The 12972-nt window shown below is 48.2% G+C and overlaps 1 protein-coding gene across 1 annotated transcript; it reads right to left on the reverse strand.

The window, feature by feature from the left end:
• Positions 1–2451: 2451 nt before the first annotated feature.
• LOC134186288 (ras-related protein Rab-7L1-like) lies at positions 2452–4591 on the reverse strand. The gene is made up of 2 exons (XM_062654213.1): positions 4388–4591; positions 2452–2869 (listed from the first exon to the last, which is right to left on the reverse strand). Exons 1-2 carry the CDS (start codon positions 4584–4586, stop codon positions 2694–2696), a joined length of 375 nt encoding a protein of 124 aa, XP_062510197.1. The 5' UTR covers positions 4587–4591; the 3' UTR covers positions 2452–2693.
• Between the last annotated feature and the right edge of the window lie 8381 nt (positions 4592–12972).

The following is a 12972-nucleotide window of genomic DNA, read 5'->3' on the forward strand; positions in this document are numbered from 1 at the left end:
GTCGACAACTGAGGAAGAACAACCACAGACAATTCAATTTTACAGCAACTGGAATCGTCACCAGTATTGGCAAAAGATGTTAGAAGATAGACAGAACAAGACCCTATACTGTCTAGGGTACAATATAATGTCAATCATGGTTGGCCCAAGAACCACTAATCGAAGTGTTGACTCCTTACTGGCGAAGAGCAAGTAAATTATCTATAAAAAGGGATGCGTATTATGGGGGTACAGGGTGATTGTACCACCACAAGGGCAACAACGCGTTTTGGAGTTACATGCTGGTCATCCTGGTGTAGCATGGATAAAAAGCTTAGCCAGAACAATAGTCTGGTGGCCTGGACTGGATGGGATATCGAACGCAAGGTCCAAAGTTGTTCTAGTTGTCAAGAAACAAGGAACGCACCACCAAAAGCTTGATTGCATCCCTGGTCGTGGCCCCATCAGCCGTGGATGAGAGTGCACGTGGACTACGCTGGACTCTTGCTAGGAAATTTTTTTGTACTCATTGACGCACACTCGAAATGGATTGAAGTAAAACCTTTAGAATTAGCGACGATGAAAACTACGGTGGAAAAGTTAAGAAAACTTTTCTCAACTCATGGAATTCCTGAAAAACTGGTATCAGACAATGGGTAACTCATTTAAGAGTTTACCGATTTTGTAAAATCAAATGGAATAGACCACATTAAAAACAGCACCTTATCATCCATCAAGTAATGGGCTGGCGGAAAGAGCAGTACAAGTATTGAAGAAAGGACTGTCCCTAGCAAAACAAGGAACATTGACATGTCGCTTGACACAAGTGTTGTTCAGCTACCGGATTACACTGCATTCCATGACAGGAATATCGCTTGTGGAATTATTAATGGGTAGCAAATTACAGTCATGGTTAGATTTGTTACACCCCAACTTGGAGCAAACAGTACACAAAAACAATGGCAACAGAAACACTTCTACAAGGGTAACCGGAATATAACGATAGACCTTTACAACGGGGTAAGAGTCTACGTGCGCAATTACAACAGAGGTCGTCCTTGGGTAGATGGTGTAGTTCAGTCGAAAACAAGCCCCCTATCATACACTATCAAACTGGAAGATGAGAGGGTAGTCAAACGACATTTGGATCAGATTCAGAAACCTTACAATCAGAAACACATGAAAGAGGTGAACCAGAAGACTTACTAGTGGAACCAATACATCCACAGGATAAACCATGTTCAAGAGCAATGGTACCGGTATCACCGGGGAACCCGAAAAGTGGGATGTCGCACTAGACTTACCAAAATAACAATAACGTGGACTCGACAAACAAATAGAACAGGATGCGATGATACCATCGCCGGAGATTAGCACAGGACCAGAAGACTTAGAGACACACATGGAACCAATGAGAGCATCAAACAAAGGAGTGACACTAGTCCGCCGTTCCAGCAGAAGAAGAAAGGCACCAGATAGACTAAATTTTTAGTAGATTAGACTATTGTGTTGTACTTCATACCTCTTAATTGTTAATATCAGTCACATAGTTGGGGGGGGAGGGAAGATGTAGTATATACATCTGGGAACTTGTATTGTGTTACCATGCATTCAGTCATCGACCGGCATTTAGGACTAGCCAGTCATTCTTGTAATAGATCGACTTGAGTTAACAGCAACACAGGCTGAGAGGGTGCTAAGGACGCAGTTACTTGTGACACCATTGATGGGCATCCCAAAAAACTTAAATCTTCATCACCGAGATAAGGTATACTCTTGCCACAGACTGTCAAATCTGGATCACGTAGATGAAAAGATGGTTTAAAGAAGAAGCTCATACATTTGCATTTTGAAGACTTTATGAATAGATTAGACCGGTCACACCAGGTTGAAACGATGTTACATAGTTTTCGTAAGTCCTTTGAGAACTTAATTGGCAATAAGTGTTACATCATCTGTAAATAGAAGGGCATTTACTGCATGTGATGATCGACTAAAGGTATCTCCAACAGACAACGCAGCTGATTTTATTTGTAGAATGAGTGTATTGATAACAGCGTTGAAAACCATCACAGATAGGGGATCACCTTGATAAACACCAATTTGACATGGGATCCACGATGTAGACCATTTAGAAATGGAAACAAACAACTGAAGGTTGGAATACAAGGTGGCCATGCAGTGCTAGACGTAGATGTTCAGGTGGATGAAACAACTTGAAACTTTGATGAATTAGCCAGTGTGGTACTGAACCATAAGCATTTGCAAAATCTAGCCAAGCAATGGAAAGAGTATGGTTTTGGAGAGATGCATCTCACAATACAATTAGACTAACGTATCGAAAGAATGGATATCTCAATACATTTACATTACTATATTGGAAAGATGCATCTTTCAATATCTTAAACCTTCGTTGTTTTTACCAACTAAAAATTAATGTACAACAAAGCTAAAGCAACATCTCACCTGTGGAACATGACTGACTGAAAGTCGTTTCTTGCATTTATACAACTCACTTCGAAACACAACTCTGTTCATGCTCACTCTTTTCTCTATTTGCATATTCATTCCTTGTCTAGACTTTCTCATCTCCAGTAAATGTCTAATTAACGTTTGGACTGCATCATGAACACTGCCATCTCCATCCCTTGCAGACACGACCGCTCCCCTGCAAACCCTTGCTCATCCACAAGTTTCTCCAACAACAAGACTTTCTAGTTCAATTGGTCTAGTTTGTTGCCTAGTAACAGAGTTGGAATGCTAAATGAGTGAGTATGAGTGCTTGTGAGATTGGACTCAAAGAGTCTGGTGTCACAGTTGCTGAGAATGTCTTGTTTCCACATTGAAGCCGAGTTAATGCTATCAGTGTCGTTGCTACTGTCAACAACCACTAGAAATAAAGACATTGGTGTTGGACATAGTACAAGAGCAGTTTGTCTGTCTGTCTGTCTGTTTGCCATCTGTTTCTGTCTGTCTATCTGTCCATGCATCTGTTTTCTGTCTGTCTGTCTATCTGTTCGCCATCTGTTTCTGTCTGTCTGTCTGTCTGTCTGTCTATCTGAATACAGCAACATGTGTTATGCAAGCATCCTCTGTCAAACATGCTGCAAGGATAAGGTCATGTCAGGGACGTGGAGTAGGATCATGGCTTCAAGCTATGCCTTCAGCACCAAAATTTGTTCTAAAGTCCTCAGAATTTCGTGTGGCAGCATTTTTGAAACTTGGTATTCTTGTACCATATTCCCGGATTGTTACCAAGTGTGATTGTGGTACAGTACAATTAGGCCTTAATTGATGAACATGGCTATCATTTATTGACCTGCAAGTTTGGCGGTGGCCCAGTATGGCAACACAATACAATCGTGTCAACTTGGGCTAAATGTTTAGACGAGTTAAATATTCCTCATCAAGTTGAGCCAAGAAATAGGTATACTGACTCTGAAAACAGGGCAGACATAGCAACATATGATCCCACTGGACACTTGACAAAAGACCTGGACATTTCACTTGCTCATCCACATTCTTGTGACACCATACAATCAGCTGCCAAAATATCAGGTTATGCAGCTGAGTTGAGAGAGAAACGCAAAATGACAAAATATGGTCAACAGCAGTCTATAGCAGGATCTGATACAACATGTATTTCACTGGTTTTTGAACAATTTGACTTTTGGGGCCCAATGGCTGAAGACTATCACGATAAGATCTCCAAAATTTCAAAAGATGCAAATGGAAAAGCAGCGAAACAGACTTTAGAGATAGATGGAGAAAGCAACTGTCTGTAGTTCTACAGTCTTGCAACTCTCGTGTGATTTTTAAAAAGTTGTCAAAGTTGTTTAAGTGCAATTTTGATCATTTTCTGTATGATAAAGACGTTCAACATTTTGTTCATTGATTGTTATTGTTATGCATATGTAAAGTTAGCGATTGTTATTGGTAGAGTAAGAGTTCAAATATAATAATCTGTCTGTCTGTCTGTCTGTCTATTTGTCCATCTGTTTCTGTCTGTCTGTCTCTCTGTACGTCTGTTTGTCCATCTGTTTCTGTTTGTCTGTCAAAGTTGCCTAAGTGCAACTTCGATGACTTTACATATGATACAGACATTCAACATTTTGTCCATTGATTGTTATTGTTTTGCATAAAGTTAGTGCCTTTTATCAATAAAGTAAGCGCTCAAATAAAAGTATCTGTCTGTCTGTCTGTCTGTTTGTCCAACTGTTTTATTTCTGTCTGTCTGTCTGTCTATCTAGTTTTCTGCCTGTTTGTCTGCACTGATGCCTGCACTTACGATGATGTACACTACCAAACCCGGACTACAAAAATACAAATTAATTTATCATTAATTAATTAATTATTGATTATCAGTTTGCCGCTACATTTGCAGGTATACACAAACAACTCTGATTACCAATGCCTGCATCAATATCCTTATAATGTAATCTCCTTAGATCGACCTCTTCCCTCCCCGGCAGATCCCACACAGCGACAGACAAAATCCTGTCATCTGGGACATTAACCTTCTTGACCACATTCCCAATACAAATAGAAACCGTCAACTGGTAGCTGTAATCAAACTGGTTCTTCGTGTATCTCATAAAGACGACCATCTTGCCAACTTGGGCGTCTCCTAAAAAACAAATCGCGTTGAGATAAGCAAGAATTCGCTAAGAATGAGAAAACGACGACTTATTGTTCATCGTCTGACTTTCAACATCCCACAGTTAAATGTTGTTGACTATCTCTCACTACACCATTCAGAAACAAAAAGTGAAGCTGGAAATACATTGAACTACACACACACACACACACACACACACACACACACACACACACACACACACACACACACACACACACACACACACACACACACACACACACACTTTCAACCTTCAACTGCCCATCCACATGGATGATGGCGAAACGTAAAAAGCGTAAGAAAACGGAAGTCACTATCTGGTAAATATGTCCCAAATCTGAAATACATTGATGACATTTATGTCTTTTCTTGTCCCTCTCTCGTGTGAATAAACGACCGCATCTGTCGCACTTGATTCCGGTCTTTGCTCGTTCCCGTGGATTTTAGGCGATTTTGTCCTCTGTTGCAATTGTGTCTTCTTTCCCTGTTTGTTACAATGTCCTGAATACGGGACATTGTAACACAACGAGATGCAGATAATCCGGGTCTTGTTTTGAAAGATAACGCGCGGGCTGTTTCCGTAGACTGAATGAAACGAGTGAAGACTCCACTGCGCAACCGCCTCAACACCAGAACTCTAGATGCACTTATGATGATTCGTATTGAAGGTCCCGATTTCTCAAGTTTTGACTTTCAGAAAGCCGTTGATGATTGGGGAAAGGTTCGAAACCGTAGGATTAGTGTCTGTTGAACTTTTGTCATGTATTTTAATTTGTAACACCAATGGTAAATTAATACACAGTTTGAAATAATCAAGAATACTATTACTATTAACTAGCAAAGGTCTGGGTCTTGCAACTACCGTCTCCGCCACGCTATTTTGAAATCCTGGGGAGAACCCTGAGGTCCTTGATGAACTCCCTCAGCAGATGCGATTATGACTGGAGTAGAACCTTGCATGAAGATCAGTGGACTAACTTTCTCGTACATCTGGATGACGTGATTATAGATGTCTGGAAATGATTTGGCTACCTGCTTCATTATTTGCTGTCTGCTAATGGAATTAAAAGCATTTTTGACATCAGTTTTCAGCACCACCCAGTCCGGATTATGTTCGAGGAGAAACTCAATATGATGTGTCTGCCTGTCTGTTTGTCTGTCTGTCTGTCTGTCTGTCTTTCTGTCAGTTTATACATGTATTTGTTTGTCTTTTGTTTGCAAGCTGTTTGTAGTGTTTATGTTAAATTTGGTTTGCATGATTACATTTGCAGTCATTTGGTGATTATATATTGAGATAGCCATACAGGCCTCATGGCAATAAGACTTTGTGACCAGCCGGACAAACTGTAGTTACAAGCTTATGTCTGCCGGACAGACAGCTTTCTTGTTCTTACATTTTCTTGAAACGTTTGAACTTATACATGCAAATGACTTTGGCTAGAGCACATTCCTAGGATACTGTCAATCTGTCCATGAATGGCAACTACTAGTACAGGGATGTAGCCACCGTCCGGTTAGTCCGGTTTCAACCAGACCACTTTTTAATATTTGTACTTTACCAACGGACCATTCCCGGCAACTTTCGAATAGGCCGGTAGTTGATTAAATAAATTTTTATTTAATCACTCTGAGACAGCCTCCTAACAAGTGCCTGCAGCTCGCAGATCAGAACGCATACAGCTCGTAGACATGTTCATTCTTGTTTTAGAATAGCAGATAGTAAGTGGAACCAGATGGTGTTGCTTCTGTTATCTCTTTCTAATGCCTCATCACCCTATGAACTTTTTGTTTTCTACGACACCCTTCTGGGAGTCTAAGAATTAACCCTGTGCTACATCATACTCTGCACAGACCCAATGCATGATTTTGTGTGTGTGTGTGTGTGTGTGTGTGTGTGTGTGTGTGTGTGTGTGTGTGTGTGTGTGTGTGTGTGTGTGTGTGTGTGTCACTGTGTGTGTGTGTGTTTGTGTGTGTGTCACTGTGTGTGTGTGTGTGTGTGTGTGTGTGTGTGTGTGTGTGTGTGTGTGTGTGTCACAAGGTCTTTATAGTTGTTTTCTCCAGCCAAAACAGCTTGGTGGAATGTGGTTCAGACATTGACAAGGCTAAGCAAGCGTTTGAGAAAAAGTGTGTTCCAACACATTGCAGTTGACTACTTACATTGACCCCAAGTTCTGCTTGCCGTTCCTCTCGAGCACTTACGCTGCTGTACCTGTCGACCTGCCTGAGAGGGAGGTCGGCGCTCAGGAGGGGGCGGAGCCCGGTCAGGGAGCCTCACGCGCGCTAAAGGCTGGTGCTTGGTGAGTCCCGGGCTGTCCAGACCGGACTCTGTCTCCACCCCGATATTTCACGTAGAACGGCATAGCCGTCTACGGAGAGTCAATAGAAGAAAGGGAGTGGGAGGGATGGAAAGAACGTCCACACGCGTGAACTGCAAACGTGCTATGCTACTGCGCATGACTCGCGGGAAGAAACCCCGCGCCACTACTGTCTGCGTATGACTCGCGGGAAGAAACCCCGCGCCACTACTGTCTGCGTATGACTCGCGGGAAGAAACCTCACGCCACTACCGTCTGCGCATGACGCGCGGGAACACACAAGACTTGCCTACCGTGCACTCCTGCGGCCGATGACTCATCGCGCGCGCTGTCAAGGCGGAGCCAACTATGTGTAACTTCGTTAAACATTATTTGACTACTTACCTTGACCCCGAGTTCTGCTTCCCGTTCCTCTCGAGCACTTACGCTGCTGTACCTGTCGACCTGCCTAAGAGGAAGGTCGGCGCTCACGAGGGGGGCGGAGCCCGGTCATGGAGCCTCACGCACGCTAAAGGCTTGTGCTTGGGGAGTCCCGGGCTGCCCAGACCGGACTCTGTCCCAAACGGCGGACTACTTCCAGAGTTGATTCCGCCGCCTCCAAGCACCACCTCTCTCACTATGTATATATAAGTAAATGAACAGGCACCTTGAAGTTTCCAGAGAGCCTTGTTTCGGCCGCTATTAGACTTAAGCGACCGGGCGCCCGCCCCCTGCGCGTTGATGTTGATTGTACGCGTAAACGATGCTTTTTTGGTTTTTAACCAGTTATTAGCGTAACGTGCAACCATACTTGCGTGAACGGTTACGCTGCTGCACGCAACCTGCTTGGCGATACACCCTACTCCATGTCCACGCTATCCGTATCTAGGTGAACAATCAAGTAAACAAGAAGCAACAAGTGTTCTCGCCCGCGTGCCTCTAGAGTAACGCTCGTGTCACCAGCGCATTGATGTGCTGAGAAAATTGTGGAAGCTCCCTGGCGTCTCTTCTTATGTACCGTTGGTACGCATCGCTGCGCCAGCGACCCAAACTCCGAATAACTGAGTCTTCCAGCCCTGTGGCTGCAGCCGTAGTCGCCGCTCTAATGTGAAAACTGTGGCCAGAGTACAACTCGCAGTTGAAACCGAGGACCGAGACTCCCGCAGATACGACACTAAGCGCTGGCGTGACAGGGGAGAGCCGTCGCTGAAGATAAAGAGAGGCCCCTGTAACGATCCCCTTCTTGCTAAGTACGCCAACACCGCCGAGACCGGGCAAAGCTCATTGCCTGATTTTCCCAGGGAAATCATAGCGCCTCGTCTTAAAGGATCTGTCTTCGATTGCTTGATGGCCACCCGGACTATCTGGGGGCTTCCCTTGAGTCCACTGACACGTCCGCTGCAGTCAGGTGACAGGACGGGTCAAAACTGTTTATTGAGTCGACCGTGAACTACCCAGCACGCAGAAAACCAAAGAAACCGAGACAACAGGCCGCTCACAGCATTACCACATCGTATGTGATACCTGATGCGGACCAATGGCGGCGCAGCGCGCGAAGAATGTCCGGCGTTATTGGAAGCCGAGGGCGTGCTCCCGCTTACTCCGAATTCTTCTCACTCCGCGAAGTACATAGACAAGCCGGGGGAGGGGACGTGCAAAAACGTCGCCGCGTCTCCGACAAATTAGGAGATGGCGTACGGCAGAGAGATACCCTTTGATAGTGCTGTAAGCCAGGTGACACGTTTCCAGGTAAGCTACAAAGCGTCTCTTCAGATACCGCATACAGTGAAGTCCCCGACGCTCGAACGAAGTCTAAGAAACGGCGTTGGCCGCTTCTGTAGGCCTTAGCCGTGCTGGTGGCGATGCCTGCTTCAAACAATCGAGAAACTGAGTTCTCCAGCTGGACGTCCAGTCCCCCGTGTTGTCTTCTAGAAGCGCTATCCAGCCCTCCGGCACCTGGCAAGCCACCACCGACAGCTGCGGACATACATCAAACACCGTAGCGATTAGATTGCGTGAAATAGCGTCTGCCACTATGTTCTCTGTGCCCGGAATGTGCTCGGCGGCCGCCACGAACTGCAGTAGCTGAATGAGACGCATTACCTGCTGATCCCGGCAGGATCCTGAACACAGTGCGGATACCACCGTGCTGTTGTCCACCCTAAACAGAACGTGCTTGCTTGTACAGCTGCGTCCCTAACAGACTGCCGCTAAGACTACCGGGATAGTTTCTTTTGCCGCTATGCCCAAACGCTCTGTACCCAGTCCCCACTCCAACTGAAGCCACCGGTGCTGCCAAACCGCGCCGCAGCCCCAGCTACCCGAGGCGTCTGACTCCAAGCACACCGTGGGACGCACCTTGCCTAGGGCCGACAACAAACCGATACCGTTCCACCGACTGGCAAACGCTGCCCACCACGATATGTCTGCACGCGCTTCCTTGTTTAAGCGAACAAAATGATGGAGCGCCTTAGGAACTTTGGACAACTCGATTAAACGGCGAAGAAATGCTCGACCCGGTTTGATCACCTCACACGCATGGTGAAGACTGCCGATCAGAGACAAGAGTTCCCTCTTGGTCCCTCCGCGACGAGTCGACCAACGCAATAGTACGTTCTGCAAGCGCGCCAGCTTCCCTGATGGCAGACGAAGCTGCATGTGCACGGTGTCAATTTCAATGCCCAAGAACGTCAATACTGTACTCGGGCCCTGAGTCTTATGCTCTGCTACGGGCACACCCAGATCCCGACACGTGGTAAGGGCAGATGCCAGGTTATGTGCGCGCTTTCCGGAACCGGCTGCCCCGCAAAAGAGAAAATCGTCCAGATAATGTATGGCAGACGAGACGCCCCTACGGAACATAACCCACAGAAGTGCATCTGCCACCGCTGAGAAAATCTTGGGTGCCGACCGAAGCCCGAATGGCAGTGCTGCATCAAGGGTTACCGACCTGCGCCAGCGCATACCAAGCAGATGACGGTCGTCCAGGTGTACTGAAATTAGCTGGTAAGCGCTTTGGATTTCCATCTTTGCCAGCAGCGTTCCTCGCCCCAACGCTAAGATCCGCGTCGTCGCATCATCGACCCGTGAGTACGACAGCGAACAGAGATGTGGATCTATACCGTCGTTGACACTGTGACCGTGTGGAGAAGAAAGGTCCAAGATTAGTCTCCATTTGCCTGGTTGGCGCGGTTTGGGAATTACCCCGAACGGACTGAGGTGAGCTGTCCTTCCGCCGCTGAAGGGTGGATCAATTACACGCTGCTGCGCTCTCTCGTCCTGCAAGTAGTTGGTTACGACATCCGCCTGCTCTTTGGCTGACCTCATGTTTTTTTCTCGCTGCTCGGCATGTGTGTGCTTCGTAGTCGAAACCAATTCGAAAACTCGTCTTCAAACCCAGCAAAAGCCAGGCTACAAACTCACGGTCCGGGTAGGCCCTCAGACCTGCTTCCCATCTTGCGACTGCTCGAGAGAGAGGGGAGTGTGTTGCCTCGCCCGTAACCGACGCCGCCGCTCCAATGCCAATAGGTCCGCCACGTATCTGTACTTGCCCGCGCAGATGTTGCATGCCGCTAGAGCTTTGTCAGAGAGTTCAGCATTACCTAAAATCATTAGTTAATTCGTATCTTCCTTACTCGCCTTACAGTGCTAATGCATGCCGCTGTACTGTGGCCCAACGGGTGGTGCCCACCATTTCAGACCATGACTGAACCATGGTTGCTAGTAACTGTGCGCGCCAACGGATTGCCACCGATTCAGCCAATGAGACCATGGGAACAGGCTTATCTAACACCATGCTCATTACCAAGGCAGACCAAGCAGTAACGCGCCCGGTCGCACAAACCTTAGAGCAAGTATATCCGACTAACAATCGAGTACCGTCAGAAACAACAACACTGAAACACCAAACAAAATCAAGCCCTATACATCGGTCATCTAAACAATAACAACAAGAAAACATGTCTTATGTCAATGCGAACACAACAGAAAAATAAACGCTAAATCTACCTGCAAACACAACAACCGCCTATCGGTTCGTTCCTTTTCCACGGCCTCTGTGCCGAGCCTGTCTCTACTTCCGCCTAGCAGGAAGCCGTTCTGCTTGTGCCGTTTCCTTCCCGACTACTGACGCGGGCGTGTCTCGGCCTTCTCCTACTTTATGGCTGCGGAGGCTGCAGTGCAAGCAAGCGTGCCGGTACGCACATGACGGGTAGTCCTTGCATCCCCCTGGACTAAAGTTCCACTTCTTGCACGTTGGGCGGTCTGCAAAACCGGGACCAACAGCACGACCTGTACCCTCTGCCGATTACCGCTGAGGCGTAAGGTAAGGCGCGCTTTGCTCAAAGCCACCGCTTTTGGGGAGTGACGCTTTGACAGGTGACAGTGCGCACTCTCTTGACTTGTGGTCACCTTCGCCGCAGTTCTCGCACGAGGCCGCTGCTGATGCCCGAGCTGCCAGAAACGATGTGGCGTATAGCGACGGTAATGGCTGCCCCCATCTTAAGGCGGAGTTTGCTGCCGCTATCTTCCGGAGGAGCACGTCGTAGCTCCTCCAGCCGTCGCCTCCGTGTCGCTGCGCCTCTCGCACGATCATGCGTAGATGCACCATCAGGTCGCGCATGCGATTAGGGTGCGCCTCGGCCACCACGGCGGCGTACGTCACAAAGCACTGCACCCACGTCATGAGGCTATTGCCCTGCCGCGGTTGCCGTTGCCCGCTGCCGTGTCTAGACTCCGTGTCTGCCAGTCGCTGCAGCTCCATATTCTCAGGCAACAGCTCTGCCAGGTCAACGTAGTCCAGCGACTGGCTGCGCCGGACAAGTTTTTCCGGGATAGGCGGAAAGGCTTCACCGAGCGAGAACCAGCTGGACTGCAGCGCGCCACAACCCGTCGGGACATCCAAGATAGGGAAGGAGAGTGGAGCTTCCAAATCTGCTGCCGCACGTGCCCCTACATCCATCAGTGCCACGTGCTCCAGTGCACTGGGATCGGGCATGTCTTCCAGACCTAACACAGGACTACTCCGTTAACCCCCGTATTACGTATGCCAACAGCGGTGTGCGCGTGTCCGAGACAACTGTGCTGTGCGCTAAGTGTCGGTTGGCCAGCTGCCGCTCGAAACAACGAGGTGGCGTGCTGCCTCGAAACGATGGCTCGCTTCCGCTCCGATGAACAACCTCGTTCTCCGCTTCTTGCGACTTCCGCGCCGTGGTTGCCCAAAGCAACCAGTCATGTGATACCACGAGACACCTATACGCGACGACGCGCGCCACCAAATATGCCAACCACTTACCCTGCTTTGCATCGTGACTTTCTCTCTCGCCGATGCTGTGCTACATTGCTGCTTACACCAGGAAAAGACCGCAGGCCTGCTCTCTGGTCACGTTGCGCAGCGCTGCTATCTTGTCTTTTTGCTGCCAACTGGCGGAGGCTCGCTGGCCCGATGCTCGCCAAAACCTTCGCAGCCGTCCGTGCACAACGCCCGCGCTTGACAAAAACCCATGGCGCCCACGCCCGTGACGCGTGTCTGAGAGAAACAGGCCAACATCTCCCGCAATGTCGCACCACTATTAGTTTTTGAAACCCGCGCGCTGCCTGCCCCTGAAAAGTTCGACGCGGACAAAATTACCGCCACCCGTGGCGAGCCTGCAGACTTGCCGCGTGGTACCTGCGCCCGTCAGCGTACGTACGCACGACGGCCACGGAAGTTATCCCCTACTGCTGGCTGCGCCATTGCCGGAAGCATGCAAGTGTTCGATCCAGCCTGAGCGCGCTCCAATGTACAGCCGGAACGCAAGGAAAACCGCTTGTAAGAAGGTAGCGATAGTGCAAGAGTGCTCTCACTTGCTGCAGCAGAACCAGCAAGGGAAGCTGTTCCATCCCCTCGACTAGTGAGCGCGGCCACCGCTTGTGCTGCCGCTGACTTCGCTGCCGCTTCCAACATGGACTGCAAACGTTGTTCAGTTAGCCCGATGGCTGTGTCCTGGTCCCCTGCGGAATTGAGTTGCTCGTTGTTCGCCATAAGCACTTGACCTAAAGAAGAACGTCCACACGCGCGAA

This window comes from Corticium candelabrum, chromosome 11, assembly GCF_963422355.1.
Source record: "Corticium candelabrum chromosome 11, ooCorCand1.1, whole genome shotgun sequence".
In the NCBI taxonomy this organism is placed as follows: domain Eukaryota; kingdom Metazoa; phylum Porifera; class Homoscleromorpha; order Homosclerophorida; family Plakinidae; genus Corticium; species Corticium candelabrum.